Source organism: Tympanuchus pallidicinctus, unplaced genomic scaffold, assembly GCF_026119805.1.
Source record: "Tympanuchus pallidicinctus isolate F22 unplaced genomic scaffold, pur_lepc_1.0 scaffold6, whole genome shotgun sequence".
Classification (NCBI taxonomy): Eukaryota; Metazoa; Chordata; class Aves; order Galliformes; family Phasianidae; genus Tympanuchus; species Tympanuchus pallidicinctus.
The window spans coordinates 8,618,126-8,637,879 of NW_026294780.1; the positions used below are offsets into that span (position 1 = coordinate 8,618,126).

The 19,754-nt window shown below is 38.4% G+C and overlaps 1 protein-coding gene across 5 annotated transcripts in view; it reads left to right on the plus strand.

Moving 5' to 3' along the window:
- UBE3A (ubiquitin protein ligase E3A) overlaps positions 1-19,754 on the plus strand; it is a 49,098-nt gene that overhangs the window by 9,832 nt on the left and 19,512 nt on the right. For 2 of the 5 annotated variants that reach the window (XM_052705699.1, XM_052705697.1), the window contains exons 3-6: positions 5,564-5,710; positions 6,275-6,392; positions 9,415-9,459; positions 17,847-18,157. In XM_052705699.1, coding sequence (XP_052561659.1) covers positions 6,373-6,392; positions 9,415-9,459; positions 17,847-18,157 — 376 coding nt within the window. In that variant the 5' untranslated portion in view covers positions 5,564-5,710; positions 6,275-6,372. The remainder of the gene's footprint in view (positions 1-5,563; positions 5,711-6,274; positions 6,393-9,414; positions 9,460-17,846; positions 18,158-19,754) is intronic. The other 3 variants (XM_052705700.1, XM_052705696.1, XM_052705701.1) reach the window with 2 other exon arrangements.

Sequence of the window (19,754 nt, forward strand, 5' to 3'; positions counted from 1 at the left end):
TGTTTGCTACTGTATGTGTTCATGTAGTCTTTGTAATGATACACACTTTGTAAGCTGATGAGCAAGAGTCCCCCTCTAATCCACCACAGTGTGCAATTAATGAACATCAGAACAGCAGAACATCAGAAAAACAGAACTGCATGATTGTTGGGGTTTAACACAACCTATGTATAAACAAACATGCTGGTGTCACTGAAGAATCTGGTGAACAGAAAGGTGCTTTACATGAGAGGCTCCATGTGATGAATGGGTGGAAAAAAGAAAGCAAAATAACCAGGCATAAGCAAAAAGGATAGGTGGAATAAAAGTTTAAATATTTAAGCTGAAGTGAAGCTGTAAAACTTAGCTGTTTGGAAGATAACTTGATACCTACCCAGTAAATGGAGAGCTACCAAAACAAATTTAAATAGGTGATTGTATTTCACTTTCTGATGTAGGAGAACCTTTCCATTCAAAAGTGTGTAATTTTGGAGGAAGCCTGAAGTAGCAGACATAGCTGAGATAGAAACAAATGGTTTTTCAGAGATGGAGCGAGGCTGGGAGTAGAGGAGAAATTAGCTATAGTCCAAATGATAAATTCAGTAGCTAAAGGTAATTGCAGATCTTTCCTCTTTTGCAGAGATAAATAAAATGTATCTATGATCTTAAAAACCTCAGACAAAAAAGAGAAATGTTGGGGGATGCCAGGGGTGGAAATCTACTGTCCAGAGTTGTCGAGACAGTTGTAGAAAACAGGAGAAACAAATAAAGAAAATGAGAAGCCTTTAGCTTTAGAAAGAAAAATGGTAGCAAACACTAGGCCACTTTCAATTACTGTGTTATCTGTGGGTATCATAGCCAAGGCATAGCAGGTATGCAGATACCATAAAATGAAGCTTTTATATAAGTCTGTATCTGATTTCTGCATTTGGAGGTTTACCAGCTGCACCAAATTCTACCTTTATTAAACCCAGTAATTTATGTTTACATTAAACTGTTGATTCCTGAATAGTAATTGGCCTTAATTTGAAGATAATAGCAAATTCAGATCCTCTCTGCAAATAGTTTATTAGTTGCTATCCTGCATGCTTGTGTTCGTACTGAGTTTTTCAACCTTTAGTTTCTAGTCATATTTTTTTTTATATGTGTGTTTTCTTTTAGTTGGAGTATCTTTTTTGTGTGTGTTCATTCTCTGTTGTGAAAAGACTTAGTTTTTTCCAGTATTCTCATCAGTTATCTTAATCAACTTTTAACTCTTTTCATTACCTCATCACAAGGCACTTTCTCCTGTTTTCATGCTTACTTCATGGCTCTTTTCTGCTGCCTCTGGAATGGTGTGGAAGAATATTGAGTAATTGGAGAATTAGACTCAAGTCTTGAATGTGTCTGAAGTACTTTGTGTACCTTTCCAGGAACTGTTTGTGAATGGTGTCTGTAATACAGAGAGCGTATGTGTATTTACTGATCAGTTGTTGACTGTTGTAGTCGCTTTGATTGATGTTTTCCAGGATAGAACCCCATTGTTTTTGTCTTCTAGCAGCCATGTTGGTTTGTATTTATCTGCTTTTGTTGTAGTTGAATGAGTTTGGCTTGTGAAGTAGTAAAAAATGATAATAATAATAATAAAATCATGCCTTACTGCTGTTTTTTGTTTCTTTTTGGTTGCTCCACTAGATTTTATGTAATTAGATTTTATTCATATATTTGATTTTTCTTTAAGGTAGTTGATGATTTGACCTACAGATAGTTTTGTAAATAGAAGTTCTGGAATCTTGCATCTTTCCATGCTTTCTGTGTTGGTAAAAACAAGCAAGCAACAAAAGGAACCTTACTGTTATTTTTCTGCAAGTTACAGTGAAGACTGAACTTAGAAATATGGAGGATATTCTGCAGTTTCTTTCAGGACACTTGATGAATCAGTCTTAAGACAGAATCACAGAATTGTAGGGGTTGGAAGGAACCTCTGGGGATCATGATAAATGGCCAGCTTTCCTATTGCAGTTTCTTTTTTGGCAGTGTTAAGCTAGCTATGGTAGTACAAGGGCACCTTTCACTGTGTGGATGATGACTGTCCACTTCATCATGCTACTCAAAGTCATTCTGGAAATGTATCAGTTTGGAGAAGGGCATTTGTTCTTGGAGGATTCAGAGGGATTCTTCAGTAAACATGTAAAAGTGATCTTGAGAGGAAGTTTCCTGAGTGAGATGATCATTTTAAATTAGAGCAAGTAAAATTCCTGCACTGGAAGTTAAGGAACTTGGCACTTTTTTGCACTGATAAATCACCTTCTTTTTCATTAATATCTTTTAAAAAGATGGTCTTAAAGGTTGAATTTTAAGCTTACTCAGGGGGAAACTGAAACTGTTTTCTAAAGAAAACAAATTCTGAAAAATGCCACTTCTGAGCTCATTGGTCCTTTTAGCTGTCAGTCACAGGTGTTCCTCAGTTCAAAGGCATTCCTAGACTTCAGATACTGAGTGTCAGCCACCAGATGTGCAGATGGACACCTATAGGATAAATAAGAAAAATAGTAGATTTAGAAAATCTGTACAGGCGGAACTTTTAATTTACACTGATTGGTAGCTGGAAATTATTTTGGACTTAGTTGCTGATGAATATGTACTTGTGTTCTCCATGGTGTAGCTTTGGATTCTGTTTGTTGAAGCTGGGAGCCTCACCTTGGCTCATAGACTCATAGAATTACAAGGTTGAAAAGGATCTACAAGATCATCTAGTCCAACTGTAATGTTTGTGATTCCAGAATTAAAGGTTCAAGGAAATACTTGATGAGAAGATCTCATCAGGCTGTACAGCCAGGTTGCTACTTAGCCACTTCTGAAGCATCTGAACATGGTTTCTGACTGCTTGCTTTCACTGGCTTATTATTTATTTTCTTCCTCCCTCCCTTTCATTTGATGGTGTTCCTTTCAGAGGAGCTGTATCTTTTCTACATGTTAAACATGGATGTTGTCTCCAAGTACTGTGCAAACATTATTTATCCTACTTTCTCTCGATGATGGCTACTCTATGCCATATACATGGTTTAAGGGTATGGTTCTTGTCCATTATATTGGTAATTATAATATGGGTTGTTGCAGTCCTGGTTCAGTCCACCTCTTGTAAATAGTTGCTAGACAGATATGGATGCACCTGTATCGGAGCATGCCCAGTCCCAAGAGCCTCCAGCAGCCATCTCAAGTTTCTGGGGTGTCCTGCACAGACATAAACTCTGCTTGTTACCTTCAGCTGCCCTATATATTTGTGAAAGACTAACGTGTAAGCAGTGTTAAACATGACAGTAATGTCTGGAGAGATCATTTTTCTGAGTCATTCAGCTTTAAGAATAAATATTTGCTGTGGAGCTTTTAGAATGTTACCTTCTGAAAGATAAGTTACATCCAGAAATTTTTGTAAAGGAATACCTCTGACAGATGAATATCTGCTTTACCTCAGTTTCCTTTTTCACAGTGCATTTTTTCCATTGTATTAGGCTCCCCTTTCCTAATCAAGTTGAGCCCTTTGACTCTTTTACCAATTTTTATCTGGATCCAGCAGTCAAAATGTCCTGTGTTCAAACACTCTATTCTGTGCTAGGCATCTTTGGTGGTCTCCTTCACACCCATCCCACGTTTCAATGTTCTGATCTCTTGCTGCCACAGACAGCGCTCTGCAGATGGATAAGCAAGTAAGGTTTTATAAAGATGAATTTCATCTGTGCCTAGAGACTTCTGGCTAGTCATATCCAGTCCCACAGGACTGGCAGCAACTGTACCTGGGGAAGCTGGGGTGAGAAAGGAGATAGAATCACAGAATGGCCTGGGTTGAAAAGGACCACAGTGATCATCTGGTTTCAACCCCCCTGCTATGTGCAGGGTCACCAACCACCAGACCAGGCTGCCCAGAGCCACATCCAGCCTGGCCTTGAATGCCTCCAGGGATGGGGCATCCACAGCCTCCTTGGGCAACCTGTTCAGTGCATCACTACCCTCTGTGTGAAAAACTTCCTCCTAATATCTAACCTAAACCTCCCCTGTCTCAGTTTAAAACCATTCCCCCTTGTCCTGTCACTCTCCACCCTCATAAACAGCCATTCCCCTCCTGTTCATATGCTTCAAGTGCTGGAAGGTTGCAGTGAGGTCACCCTGGAGCCTTCTCTTCTCCAAGATATACAAGCCCGGTTCCCTCAACCTTTCCTCACAGGAGAGGTGCTCCAGCCCTCTGATCATCTTAGTGACCCTCCTCTGGACCCATTCTAAGAGCTCCACGCCCTTCTTTTGCTGGGGGCCCCAGGCCTGGATGCAGTACTCCTGATGGGGCCTCACAAGAGCTGAGCAGAGGGGGACAATCATGTCCCTCTCCCTGCTGGCAAGAAGTGATCAGTTGAGGGTTCTTGCTGCTGGTATCCATACTGTTGAAATGTAGCATGAGATTTTTAGATTTCAGTACATTAAATTCAGTCTTAAGGTATCATTTAACAGATTAAAAAGGGCTGCAGCTCCAAGATTCAGTGTTTTGATCTATAATAAGTTTACTTTGTAGATCTAGATTTCATTACAAAACTTAGATGGGTTAACAGCAACTTAGTGAGGTTCCTGCTGGTTTGGACACTGTTTCGCTTAATATGGGGGCTGTAAATTCTGTATTTGGTGCTTTGGTGTCTAACAGCTGGGTCTCTATCAGGCCTGGTCACAGACTTGCCCATGGCTGTGGAGCTATCTCTTCAGAGTATATTCTTTAACAGTCCAAAATCTCATCGTTTTGAATCCAGCATCAGCGCTTCATGCATTTCTTCACAGTCACATGGGAGAGGTCATGGACACAAAACACCCTAAGTGCACTGGATCAAAAAGCATTATTTCAAAAATAATGTAAATTTCACTTCATTTTAGTGATGCAGCCTGTAGCAGAGTTGCAAGTTGTAGTAGAACAGCAAAAGTCAGCAGCTTTTCAGACAAACTTTAGAAAACTGTAGGACCTGTTCAGCCATTTCATCTTAGATGTGTCATTAGATGCAAATTAGCAGTGAGAGTTCTTGGTTGCTCTGTCAGACTGAAGACCTTACTGAAAGACTTGTGATATGTTGGACTGAAGCACACTATAGGATGAAACATGTTTGCTGAAACATGCTATAGGATGTGCTGTTAGTATTTGCATGGGATCACGATGACTACAGATGTTGTAGAGAGCTGGTCTGAGTGCCTCCTTAGCCTTTGTGCACCTTGCTGCATAAAAAACCTAAAAATGTGGATATTCACCTGTTAAAGCCACAGAAATAAAACTTTTTTTCAGATACTGGACAGAGATCTGTATTGCTATAGGCTGTTTAGAGACTAATGCCTTTGTTTACTAAACACAGTAACGATGTTTCAATTTAATTAAAAACTTCATATCAACAGAAAGTAACTTGTGCTGCTTGATCTGACTCCATCAGAGGCCTCTTTGCAGTCTGTTGAGTGATAGAGCTTGGATGGGAGAGAGAATGGGGTGATACTGAGTGTTGAGGCTTATGTTTGGAAATATTTTATCAGTTTATTATAGAGTAGATAATAGTAATAGGTAAGAGACTAATTGGTTCCTTTTCAGCCGTGGAAGTAATCAGCTGGGGTGGTCCCATAGCGCTCTGAGCCCGAGTATTGCTGGGTGATCATTGGCTGCCACCTGAGTGACAAAGTAAAGGACCAAGTCTTCAATTTAAACCAGTGGAGCCAGATCACAGGAAAGAATTGACAGGTAAAATACACTTCTAAAAAACATAGAGGAGAGAGGAGAGTCCATGCAATGTAAATGGAGCAAATAACATAAAAGATGGGCCACCAGTGGCAAAACTTGTTTCTTTAAAACAGCTTCATTTGAGGGAAAGGCGTACAACAGAGAGTAAGTTACTTTTTCTTCCCTTTCAAACACAGAACCTCTGTAATGAGCTACTACTAATTCAGTTGTAGAAGGGAAACAATTTATCAAATGTTATTGTAGTTAGAACCTATGATTCACATTTATATACATCCAAATCTTTAAATGCTTTTTGTCTTGACATCAGGTGCTTTCCACTGGTTCAGGAGATGTTGAGTGTTTTTGCTGTTTTTTCTTTTTAGAGAGATTAAAAATAAGTTGAATTTTCAATTTTGCCAGTTGTGAGCACTGTACTGAAGTATTCAGGCAGTCACATAATGCTTTGAACAAGATCTTTATGAGGTTTTTATTTTGCAGTAATTCTTAGCATCTGTGTTTTTGTTCAGTGAGCTGGCTGAAAATAGTTTGTAAGGACTTTTAACTAAATTATTTTTACTTATTTAGAGTTGTTAAGCTCATGCTTAGCCCAACGTGACACAGGACTGGTGTGACAACTGTTTTTAATCAGTGACTCAAAATTGTGATCACCCTGATGTCACCGAATGGCCACAGCTTGTAAAAGGTAAGATCAAGACGTGTTGTGTTGTTTCTCAAGGTAATTTTGTTAAAATAAAATTTATTCTAAGACTTGAATTTGTATGACTTGAAGTTAATTCTGTAGACAGTACTAAGGTGTATTGTTTATTAAGATAAGTCAGATGGCAAAATGGACTTACACTTTTACTTAGACTGATTTCAGAGCTCACTTATCTTGTCCCTGCCTGCTTTTTAAATTGCAAGCTCTGCGGTGCTCCATTGTGCTCCTCTTAAGAGCAAAACCATCACTTAAATATCTCTAACTTTACTATGATACTAAATTTTGTCTAAGTTGTTTAATGTACTAATTTAAGCAATTTGCTCAGTTTATTTTAAGTATTTGTCCAGAATGATTGATGATAAAAAAATAAAAAGTGTAGACTTGCATACGTTTACTTTTCTCTCCTAGGGAGTTACAGTGGAGGTAAAAGGAAAGGCTTGCAGAATGGAGAAGTTGCTCCCAGTGTTGTTGGAAGTGAGCCACCACTTGACTTTGCTAGCTCATACCTCAGTATTCAGATTAGTTGTGTCTTGATCAATTTCTACGATCTTACTCAGAGCTGGAATTTGTAAGAGCGTTTGCTCTGAGATTTTTCTTTGAGCAGAACCTGTTTCAGATTTCTCATGCTACATGGTTGTTTTCAGTATTATTGCCTGCCTAGAAGAATAAAAAAGGTTTTCTGTTTGTAAACAGTTACTATAAACAGCTTCTCAACAAATAAGTACAGTTGTTGTAAATAGATTGGTCTTGCGTATTGTTTTAATGAGTATTCAAAGCTCATCATATTTGTTGCTTACGCTGTCATCTGAAACCTGTTAAAATCCATTTATTGAGTGGATTAAAATTTCTGCAAGTCACTCTTATGGTAGATCTGCTCACGTTACAGCAAAAGATAATCTGAAGGAATTTGAATCCTTTTCCTGTTGAACTACTTACCTCAAAGGACCAAACTTTTTTAAACTTAGCTAGTCTTTTTTCCCCTGAGCTTTCCTGGCACTTAGTCTTCTCATATATTATACATAAACTATAAGGGTAGGAAAAGAGATTGGGTATACTGATTTGTTGTTTACTTGTCTGCACTGCAGACTGCCATCTAGTTTTTTCTTTACAACATTAGGTTTAGATGCTAATCTGCTGTTCTTTTCTGCAATTTTTCATATTGTGTTTTTAAAGGATCAAAGCGACTAATAGTCTTGACTTCTTGACACCACTGTTTTGTGTGTATTTTCATGGCAACTTAAAGCATTGCCATCATCCGTAGTTTCATTGGGTTACATTGCATACAAGTAACACAGAGAAAACAACTGCCTCAAACTTTCAGATTGGCTCTGTGCTCTTGGTTTCTGAAGTCATGCCTGTTAATAGAGGAGCTAGCTGGTGTGTAGACGCTTCTCTCCTTCACTCCTCAGATTGGATGGCTTCAACCACTTGTATAATTAGGCAAATAATTAGGAAGAGGTTTGCTCTTCTTTGTTAAGTATCTGGAGACTTGGTTTGGAGAGTCAAAGGGGAGATTAACCTTTCATTTGTTTTGCTGTTGAGCATTATTTTTCTACTGCAGCTCTTTTGTCAGTCCTGAGTTTGAATAAGTATGGTGAGGATCATTTGGAGGGAGTAAAAAGATCAAATTTTGAGGCTGGGTTTTTTCTCTAACTTCTTTTTTAGCTGTGCATTCTAAGCATGAGTATATACTTCGTTGGATAGTGAGTTCCACTCCTAGTGTCAGTTGAATTTTGTAACTTAGTGAAATATAAACAAATAACTTCCTGTGTTCTGCATCATCTGTCATTGCACAGTATCCAGTTAGCTTAGGAATTTAAAATTGTGTGCCAGAAATGCTTTCTAGGCACTGCATCTGCTAACGTAGTACAGTTTGGTAAATTCTAGAAAGTTGGTGTGTCAGTAAAGGAACTAAGGTTTTAGTAGAGAATACTGAGAACATTAGCTGTGCTAACCGAAGTCCACTAGCAAACTTGGTTGAAACCTACAAAATGAGTGAGTTATATTTACAGATATTTGCTCACTTCTGTTTTGAGAAAGCTCTGTCATGAAAGACGTTTTTGTTCGTGTAAGCTACCAAGTGTTGCTGTAATGACTCTGTGTGTTTCTACTCCTCTACGCAATAGATCCAGTTCAGCAGTTCCAGTCAACTATACCAAAATCTACTGCAGTGAAAGTTGAGTACAGTTCACAAGATTATTGAAAAGCAGCTTAATATGGTTGAAATCAAAACTGTATTTGTATTGCCTTGCCTTCTGGCTTAGAAGTCTCACTGGATTGGGGGAGCCTAGAATGATAAAAATTAATGTTTTAAAAATAAATTATGCTAGTGCTGATTCAGGAAGTTAAAGAACAAGATGGGAATAAGGAGGAGTCAGGCACCTGTAATTTAGCTGTCTTAAGTGAATGTGAAACTATACCCCTTAAACAACTCTATATTAAGTTAAAATGGTAGGTACAAATGCCAGGCAGTAACATCTAATTCTCAAAATTACTGGCTGACCTGTTGATTGGAATGAAGAAATAGGAAATTGTAACTCTTATGTTCTGTGAAGTTACATACATAAATCTGAGTAATGAGAGACAAGAAATTTGCTTAAAGAATGTTGAAGCCTGCTTCTGAGCTGCAGCATCTTAAAGTTCAGCTGTTGATCACTGGTGAACTTTGAATATACCTTTTGGTTACAGAAGTGGTTATGAGGAATTAGGCCAGAACTGCTGCATCATGCAACCTGAATAAGGAAGTACTGCCAACAGAAGTCTCCTCTGGTGGTTGCTGCTGCATAAACTGTGGGGAAAAATGCTGTCCTTTGCCTTGAAGGTGTTCTCAGATTTATGTTAAACTTTCTAGAGTTTGGTCAAACAAGTTAAATGTGCAAGTGCAGGAAAGCTGATACTTCAGAATTATATAATTACCATTGTTAATCGCTTTTCCCTTCTCGTAACTTTTCATATTGTAATGACTTAAAATAACAAACAGTACTTAAGACTTCGTCTGTATTTGCAGATCACCAGGAGAACCTCACTCTGAAAACATTGAAACTAGCCGAATGTAAGTACCTGAGTGGATGAGTTCAGTGTATCTTGTTTAAAAATGTTTTGAATATTTGGACATAAGAGTTACTTTTGTACCTCAAGAAGATGAGTGGAAATATGGTATCACATTACAAAATATCACACTAATATTGCACTATGGAAAAATGGTTTTGTAAATACTGTGATTTTTTTTTTTTTTTTTTTTTTTGGAGGTGAATGGGTTGAAGGGAGAGCTCAAGAGTTTATTTTAACATGAACCAGTAGATGGTAGCATAAGTGTCAAAAATCTGCAAGGTTTATACTCAGATGTGGCAGTAGGGTATGGTTTCTGCATGCTACTCACTAATATCATGTGTGGGATTGAAGACAACTCTTTACTAAGGCATGGTGTCTGCTAGTATCTGTTGGAGCAGATCAATTGCTAGCATAAGGGAAAGAAAACAGTCTGATTTGATTTGGGAAATTCATATGCTAAGTACTCTTAAAAACAGCAAACTAACTTCTTTTCACTAAACAGTATTGATCTAGCATCTTCCTAGCAGTTGAGAACCTTGTTTTGGTCTATCTTCGTTAGCCCAGAAGTCAAAATTAACTAGAAGCAAGATTGTATTTGGCTGAAATGTTCCTTTCAATTTCAAATTAAAAAAAAAAAAAGGTTGTGGGAATGAGAGGACCATTTTTAAAAAGATAAAAGTTACTTGAGGCTTCATTCTTCTGCGCATTAGCAAACAAAGATTCTTTTCTAGCTATTCAAACCATCCTGTGCTAAAATTCAAATAGGGAAGCCACAAACATTGCTCTTCTGGCTAAGAACAGAACTTCTGAAATAATAGAGAGAATGTAACCCATTTGTTAGCATACTATCCTAGGCTTCAAAAGATTTGGGTTAATTTTGCTGCTGCCACAGACATTTTCTGTGGCCTTAAGTCAACTGTCTTGTCCCCAGCCTCCCGTCAAGTGGTCTAGCATTCTACACATCATGGGCTGGGTGTCTTGCAGATCATGGGCATAGTGTATTGCTGCAGCTTCCCAACATAGAGCGGGCAAAGCTGAGGCAGGCTGCTTTACATTGCATTGCATTACCTAACGGATGAAAAAGAAACAAAGAATGCTTTCCTCATGCATTTTTAGAAATTCATTGGAAGAAATTCTTTTCTTGTACAAAGAGGAATATTTCTCCTAGGATGGCAAGGTTGCTTGCCCTCTCTCATGCAAACCAGAAGTGCTGCCTAGCTGCTTGCATAGGAGTACAGGTTTTGTGAGGTAACTGACAACTGCTATATGGACAAATGTCAGTCAGAGGTTTGTAGGGCAGAGGCTCTGCTGTAATGTCTTCTGCTGATGTAGCAGCCTATTTTAGTGATCCTGGGGCAAGTTGGGTTATGGTTCTGTGTTTTCCTGGCCTAAACAATTGTTTGGCTGTGGCCTGGCTGTAGTCTTTCCTGGACATTATCAGCTGATCTGCTGTTTTTTACCCACCGCAAACACAGATAGGTAAGGTAATGAGGACCCTGATAGGTGTGAAATTAAGAAAGTATAAAGAAGGGGGTAAATCAGGAAGAAGAGCCAATCCAACTATATTTCTCTTCTAGCAATTTGACAGTATGTTTTGCTCCCTAAAATTGAATCTGAAAAATTAACATCTGCAGCTTTTCTGTAAAAGCTGAGGTGTTTTTTGTATGTGTGTGCAGAATGATGATCAGACTTGCTCTGACTACATAGGTTTTATGTGTCTAAAATATACACTAGCCAGTCAAGCTATAGGGATCCATATGCAGCGTCTATACATAGTATAGAGCCTCTATACCTAGTACACTTGTGAGTTTTTAGAACTATTTCAGGATGTGATGTATATGTCACCAATTACAGAGAATTTCTGCAATCCTGCTGCATAGTTGCTCTTTGCATTAGGTGGAATGGTATGCTGAATAACAGTTTGACCTGCAGGCCGGCAGTGTTGCTAAAATAGTAACAATGCTATTTATGTGCTTATAATTTGTTGGTAAGTGTAGGAATTTATGGAAGCATTATATTTGCACAATGACAAGTTGTTTTGCACTGGTTGGCTGATATAATTGCTTTATTTGTTTGTATTTTGCATTGCAAGGCTCCATACCAGGAGCATAGTCATGCATTTCGCATGTGTTAATGAACAGAAAATCCAAGTCTTTCACACTGATGCAGCAAATTCTTACATGAATAAGAGTCTTACTTATCCAAAGCTTTTCAAGTTCTCCCTCTGCCTAATGAACATCTTGGTGTTAGCTCAGAGTCTATTTTTTTATGTTTTTTTTTCCTTAGCATCCATTCAAATTCTTGCATTCTCAATGTCAGCATCTTCTGCTGTCTGCTCCTGCTACAGACCTGCAATCATATCTGGCGTTGATTCGTGCAGCATTCTAAAAACCTATTTAGAACTAAATTTTGTTCATTTACGTTAAGAATAACTTGACAGCTCTTAAGTTTGTGTATTTTCACTATCTGTCATCTGTTGTCATTTGTCATGCCCAAGGCTTGGGCATTCTCATACGATAGTTTTCTATAATTTAGCTTCCTTTATGGTCTTGTGGATGGTTTGCTTTAAACTTTAAAATGTCTGTTTGGTTTTGAAACCATCAGATATCACTGTCCCTCTTAAAATGTTGTCATTAGATGTGTTGCATAGTCATCTCACACTGGAGTAGGTTTTGTAGCTGGCTCATTTCCCTGAAAGAATGGCAAAAGGAAAATTCTGCTGCAGCCTCCCAAAATATGCCAGAAAAATGATTAATAGCCATTGCAAGTATGAACTGTGACTGTATTAGTGTTTCATCATACCAGTGCTACCCTAGAGCCTTTTAGGCATGGAATGCCTTAAATTATTTTCCTCATAGCTGAGAGGAGAGCTGGATTTGCATAAGCTGAAGCTTTCTAATCTGTAAATGCTAGACTGTTCTTGAAATGAGAGCTAAAGTGTTTGCTTAGGTCTTCAATCCCATGCTACCTGCAGTTAGTATCTGCGTGACCATGGTTGCTGTTTTAGGACAGTGTCGAATAGAATGAGCTCAGTAAAAGAATTCTGCCATGAAACCAAGCTTACTAAAAACTCCAGAAACTTTTTAACTTGAAAATAGGGTTGTGTGATGTTCCATTTACTGTACTTGGCCTCTTTCTTTGGAGTTGTGCAAGGAGAGTGTGTGATGATGAGCAGTTAGGTCCCTTCTTGTTAGATATATGTTGCAATAGTCACTCTAATATAAATATTTTTTGTAAAGTAGTCTATTTTTGATCAAATTTGCTACTAGAATACAGCAGTGGCTCAGAAGGAGGTGATTAGAATCAGCATCTCAGAACACAGTCTGTATGTTTTATTGTTAGTGAGGTGCAGTTGGTCGGGCTGTGAAGTACTGTTTAAATGTCATACCGTACACATGTGAGCTTTTACAGTACGGCATGGAGTTTAATCTGGTTAACTACATTTTACAAATGTCAGGACGTTTTTGACAGAGGGAAAACAACACAAAATACAGTAAATAATTTTGCTTAATATTTGGTAAAAATTTGTTTTCTTCTGAATATGAGACAGACTGAAGGCCTCCTGCAAGTATGTTTGTTTCACTTCTTTCCATTAAAGATGGAATTGATCTTTTCTTGGCCTTGCAGCTAGTACAGTGTATTAGTATTTAGGACTCCTTACTTAATAACTTAAAATCTGGAGAGCTACTGAAATGTTTTGTGCAGTTAAACTTATGAAAACTAATCTAACACCTGGTAATTCCTCTGTACTTTCTTATTTTGTCTTCAATAACACATTTGTTCAAAGAGAGTAAGGCACTGTAAGCTTCTATTTAATCCTAAGCTGAAGTTTTTTCCAATAGTAATTCAAGTTACTTTTTTATAGTAGTTATGTTCATTTATGGGCTTTTTTATTAAGATTTGTATTTCTCAATCTTTTGAAAAGGTGTTAATTCTGTAGACTCAAGTGTGGCATTTAAATCACAGTGAGGTATAATGTCTGTAGTTAGTCTCGTTTACATATGTTGATTGCTTACATTAATTGTTTTGCACAATCAATTATCAGGCAATTATTTAATGCCTTCAGATCTGAAATGTTTTGCAGGAAAATTAAAAATTCAGGCATTTTTTCTGATATTGCTTGGGTTGAAAAGCCAGTGTGCAGTTAATCCCTTATTCATCTCTAAATGTCTTGGCTAACTGAATATTGAAGTGATAGGAACCTGGGTATGAAACTGTGGAATTAGTCTGTGGAATAATGTTATGTTTCTTGAGCCTAGAGTTAGTTAATAATCAGCAGAAAAAATGACAGTAATGAATGCTTTTCAAATAAGAGTGTAACAAAGTAATTTGTGAGGTAAGATTGAGGGATGTTCTGATCATATTAGTGGCACCATCTCTCTAGCTGTCTCTGCATTGCTCCATGTAACCAGGAGACTCTTCTGTTCTCATGTTCATCTTGAGGAGGTGCTGTGACTCTTTCAGCACACAATTCCTGGAGGCACATCAGATCCAGCTTGTGTGGTGAAGTGAGTGCCACCCACTTCACTCAGGGAGTCAAAGTCTGCACCCAGCTATTGGGTGTTCACTGCCTGAAAGGCACATCATGTTGAAAGGATCAAAGTTTGGAAGTATGAGCTCCATGTGTGTTTTTGCAGGCATACATTAGCTGGGATGCCTTTGGCTGAAGTGGGCAGAAGGTATTATAACATCACTAGGAACCAAGGGGTGGTGCTCAGTTCCGACTCTGGGTGGAACTTCCGGCATTTGGATGTGCAGGCATGCTTTGTGGGCAGTGCTTTTACTGGAAACTTCTCTTCAGGCATTGCTGTTATTACACTTAATTAAGCAGAAGAAGGAAAACAAGCAAAATTTGAAAGACGCTCTCAAAAACCAGCGTTCATATTCGCAAAGATGGCTGTCCATAACTACACTTTGGTATGTAAGATTTTGACTGCTTTGGGTTTGAAGGTGTTCTTATTTCCAAAGTGTAGTATAATTACTCAGCCTATTAAGTTTCTATTTTTCTCTGTTGCAAAAATATTTACTTTATGTAGCATTTCTCTGTATTTAGCTTAAGATATCTGAGAAGCACAAATTAGATGTGTTGAAACTTTTGAACTACCACATTCAGTTCCTTGTTTTATATGTCTTTTAGACATCTGGCAGAAGAAACTAGAAAGTGAGACTTACGACGAGTCTCTGAGGGAACTGGGGCTGTTTAGTATGGAGAAGAGCCTGAGGGGAGACCTCATAGCTCTTTACAGCTGCCTAAATAGGCTGCAGCGAGGAGGAGGGTGTCAGTCTCTTTTCCAGGGACAAGTGCTAGGATGCGAGGAAACTTCCTTAGGTTGTATCAGGAGAAGTTTATACTGGGTACCTGGAAAAAGGTCTTCTCCAAGAGAGTTGGTCAAGCACTGGAAAAGGCTGCCCAGGGAAAGAGTGGATGTCCCCATCCTTGGAGGTGTTCATGAGACATGTTGATGTGGCTTATGGACGTGTTTTAGCGATAGTACTTGGTATGCCAGGTTGGTGGCTGGACTTGATATTGAAGGCCTTTCCCAGTCTAAATCATTCTGTGCTTCAAAATGTTATTTTACCAACGTCTCCAGGAAAGTGGAGGCTCAGTTGTACAGTTTCTTGTGCTACCCTGCAGATTTGGCAGCATTTCAATTACAGATGCAAAGTACTTATCTGGCTTTTTATTAGTTAAAGAACAATTAAAAAAGCCAATAGGGATTCTTGTGTTTTTTTTTAAGTGCTGCATAAGTAAGTCGGAATATGTTAATTTTTAAAATGGAAAATGTGCTTGTGGAATTATTGGGCTTTGGGGAAGGAAGAAGTTATATACATATTACACTAGGCTCTTGTCCTCACCAAAGTATAGTGTCTTCCTTAAGAAGGTTATACAAGGCCTACTGTGTGGGAAGTTATCCTCAGGGCAAATCTGTAAAATGTGTATAACTGTGCCCGTACAAGCAAGTTTTGAAATCAGATAGACAACAGCAGTGTGGGTCTTTATAAAGATGCATATAAGTCATCCGCTGCAGTCTGAGCTATGCTGTGTCTCTGTGCTGATGTACAGTTAACTAGCCATTGAATTTGTAGGGAACTAGTTACTGTTTGCTACACCCATGCGTAGGAGCTTAAAGGGTGCTGCAGTGTTCACTTACATTTGCTGTTTTTGGTTGTTTGGTTTTTTTTTTACATAAAAATCAAGAATTAATACGAGAAAATATGTAATGGTTCTGCAGTAGCTTTTTTTAGTTTTCACGAATGCCATTTCTATGCTTTTTGCTTTCCATCATAGTGGATATGGAAAGAAGAAGAGTTCCTTAGATGTCAGCTGTTAGAGACAACTCTAGTCTTAATGCTGTGCCTTAGTATTTTAGATATTACCTGATTAAAACATAGTGTTTGATGTAATGAAATACTGCTAACGTAATCAGCGTTTATATACTGAAATAGTTAAAATGTTACACGAGCAGGAAAGGTGTGGATGCTTCTTTAGCAACTTATCCAGCTTGAAAATGTAAGCCCTCTCTTGTAGGAAATTGGTCATCCTTTCGCAGTGTATTTAATATGAGTAACAATTCTGGCTACTCTGGGTGAAAATGTATGCCCACATGTAGAGAGGCTTATGAGAAATAATCCTTATAACATTCATAGGTTTTTACACAGGTCAGAAAAAACATTGCTGCAAAGAGTCTACATGTAGACTGCAGTGGAGAAATAAAATGAAAGAAAAGTGTGATGAGGAAGCATAAAGCTAAAATGCTCATGTGGATATAGGATGACTGTCATTCTGTATGCATGTGCACACAGATACAGGCCTCAAACCAAATATGTAAAAACTCCAAAGGCTGGAACTCTTTCCTCAGATCAGGATATAGCTATTCTATTTCCTTACGCAGTAGTGGCTTTGACGGTGTTGATGGTGCTGCTCTACTTTTTTTGTGAGCTTCCAACTCTGCCTCGGGGCACCAGGGAAACTTTTTTATTCTGTTCTTGGAAAGTTGAGGTCAGGCAGACATTGGGAGTAGTGGTTTTCTTCCCTTTTGCTCTTACAGATCTCATGATCGTAGAGAAGGAATAGGAGTGTTACTGTTGAATAACATACATCTCAGTAGTTACTTTAAGAACATGAGGACACTTCCCCTTTTGAAGCCACTGCTTAGAAACTCTAGTACTTGACCAACCCATGTTAATGGCTAGGCACAGCAAGTGCCGAGGAATACCAGCAGGTCTGAGGCTTCAGTTCTAATGCACTTGTTCTAAGCAGAATCTGTGCGTGCATCAACCTCTGGAAAAAGCAACTTCAGTTGTCACAGTTTCTGATTTATGTCTTCTTCCCACCTTCTAACTTTTAGACATGTAGCGTATCGTTACGTTCAAGACCTATAAGTTTGACATTTCCAAAATGTTAGAGATTTTGTTTCTATTTGATATCTTGCTTTCATAACTAGCTTTCTTAAAATAATAGGGTTTTTTTGTTTTGTTTTGAGAATACAGTGAAATATGGTGTTCTTGGTGCTGCATGTAGCTCTTTCTGTCTTAATGAGCAATAGCTTTCAGGTGTTTTATTTACCATTTGCATGTTTCTGTAAACGTGTGGCTCTAGAAACTGACCATTTAGATGTTTTTGTGTGTGTACAGTGCTAGGCACATTGAGTAATCTAGAGATACAGTTGTTATTCTTCAAAATGCTTGACTTGTGTTACTTTGGGGGAAGGGGAGAATTTGGCAAATAGCTGGTTGAGAGCCATATACTTCACTAAGCTGAGGTTATTGAGCTCATCTTTAATCATGGTTTTGTCAGTTGTTCAGTTAACCAAGTAACGCTTTTCCTGCTCTTTTAAATAACAGATTAATGTCAGATAACCATGATCATCTGGAATCTTGTGTATTAAAAGAGAAAACATATTTTAAAGGACTTATATCCTATTGTATAGTATTTATTGATAGTATTACTAAACAAATGCCTCGATTATTTGTCATGTAGCTGTCCTCTCAATGGCAACTGTACCTCTCAAGACTGCATCAGAGAGTTGATTACCTGTAAATCCAGTTCTGTTCTACTTTCAGCCTTGCTTTGCAACTGAACTGCTCTTTTTTTTTTACCAGTTGAGATTGTGTCCACTGTAACACTAGAATGTGAAGCTCGTACCTGTGTGTAAACAAGATTTACCTTTTCATTTCAGAGGACCCATAAATGAAATTGCGTTAAATACATTTGCATTTGTCAAGACGAGAGTCCCGCATTATAAAGGAATCTCCTGATGTTCCCTCTGATTCAGAAATCTTGTGTTTCAGTGCCTGACTAATCTCTGCCTTGCTGATGCTTTGAATGAGCTTTGTATGTGAAAGCTCTACTAATCCTTGTACTTACTGTTTGAATGTTTGCTACAGGAAGCGAGCAGCTGCAAAGCATCTAATAGAGCGCTACTACCACCAGTTAACTGAGGGCTGTGGAAATGAAGCCTGCACGAATGAATTTTGTGCTTCCTGTCCAACTTTTCTCCGTATGGATAACAATGCAGCAGCCATTAAGGCCCTCGAGCTTTATAAGATTAATGCAAAACTCTGTGATCCTCATCCCTCCAAGAAAGGAACGAGCTCAGCTTACCTAGAAAACAACTCCAAGGGTGCCCATAACAATTCCTGCACTGACAGAAAAATGAACAAGAAGGAAATGCAAGGCCCAAGAGATGACTTCAAAGGTAAGATGATACTTTGGAATCCTTATAAAGTAGAACACAATATGCTCAAGTACAAACCAGCAGCTTTCAGTGTGGTGGTGTTCTGCTGACTTCTTAAGTAAAATACAGTGGTCAACCTTAAAATATTTTACTGCAGATCATGTGAGATATCTGGATGAATGCTGAACACTGATTCCAAATCTGGATCTTCACTGCATCTCCAATATTGGTCTGTCATCTTAGATGAATTCGTTCATTCATTTGCCTTCTGAGATTACTGCAAACATGGAGATTTTTCTTAAGTGCTGTTGTATGCCTGCATTAGTTTGACTACTTTAGCCAGTTTTGTAATTGCTCTGTAGTAAATGAGATGTAAGAGTTGCACTTCAAATAATTCCAGTGTTAAGAAATACAACAGGTAAACAAAAATGATACAATAGATGATATGCTTGTTCAGTGGACTTTTTTTTTTTTTAAGCGGAAATAGGGCTGATATAACCCTGAGACTGTCCTCTATAGATTTGTTTTGGACTGTGCATGGCTTTAGAACATGCCCTCCTTGTGATTGTACAAAAGTTAACCGTTAGTGTGAAGCTGTGTTTTTACTGAATGCCAGACCTTCCAGTTATGACTACTAGACAGGTTATTTATTTGCAAATCAAGGTAAGAGAACACTAGAGAAAGAGACCACAGTGTAAGCTGGCACCTTGATTGTTGCCTAAAAATAAGCATCCAAAAAAAAATCCACCTACCAAATGAAAAAAATTTAAGCAAAGAATGGGAAACCATTCACAGCAAAGAATTAGAGAAAGACTTGTAGAATCATCAATGAAATATAACTGTTTTAAGAGACCTGAGATGCTGCAGTCAATACTAATTTCATCTTTAGCTGATATGAGGATGTGTCCCCAAATTATGCGTGATCTGAGTGAGCAAAGATGCAAACAGTGGAGAGGGGAAAAAGGAGCCCAGTTAGTGTTAGACTGGCAAGAAACATGTTAGGTCTGTTTTGTGGCTTGTCTCTTAGTCTTGTGTATTTGAATGGAGATGTGCACATACAGGATTTTCATTTGTTTACCTCTGCCCTACCATCCCTCTGCAACATAGGTAAGTAAGAATCTTTGCAATCCATCCAAAGGCAGCCCATTGTCTATAGCAGTGACTCAAACATTGTGCTTTGTCAAATCACAAATACTGACCTGTCTTTGTAGCTGTATGGACAGAGTAACTCTAGAGCACTCTAGTTATTTTTCTTTTTTTTAATACGCTTCAACAACAGTTTCAGAGAAAACTGCATTCAAAGTTACAGAAGCCGAGGAAAAGGGTATGCGGCTTGCCTTTATGCTTGACACAGGGTTGGAAGTTTCAAATAATTTAGAAGAACTGCCTCTTGGAATTATTTAAATGATCTTTTTCACACAGAGGGCAGTGACACACTGGAACAGGTTGCCCAAGGAGGCTGTGGATGCCCCATCCCTGGAGGCATTCAAGGCCAGGCTGGATGTGGCTCTGGGCAGCTGGGCTGGTGGTTGGTGACCCTGCACATAGCAGGGGGGTTGAAACTAGATGATCATTGTGGTCCTTTTCAACCCAGGCCATTCTATGATGCTGTGTTTCT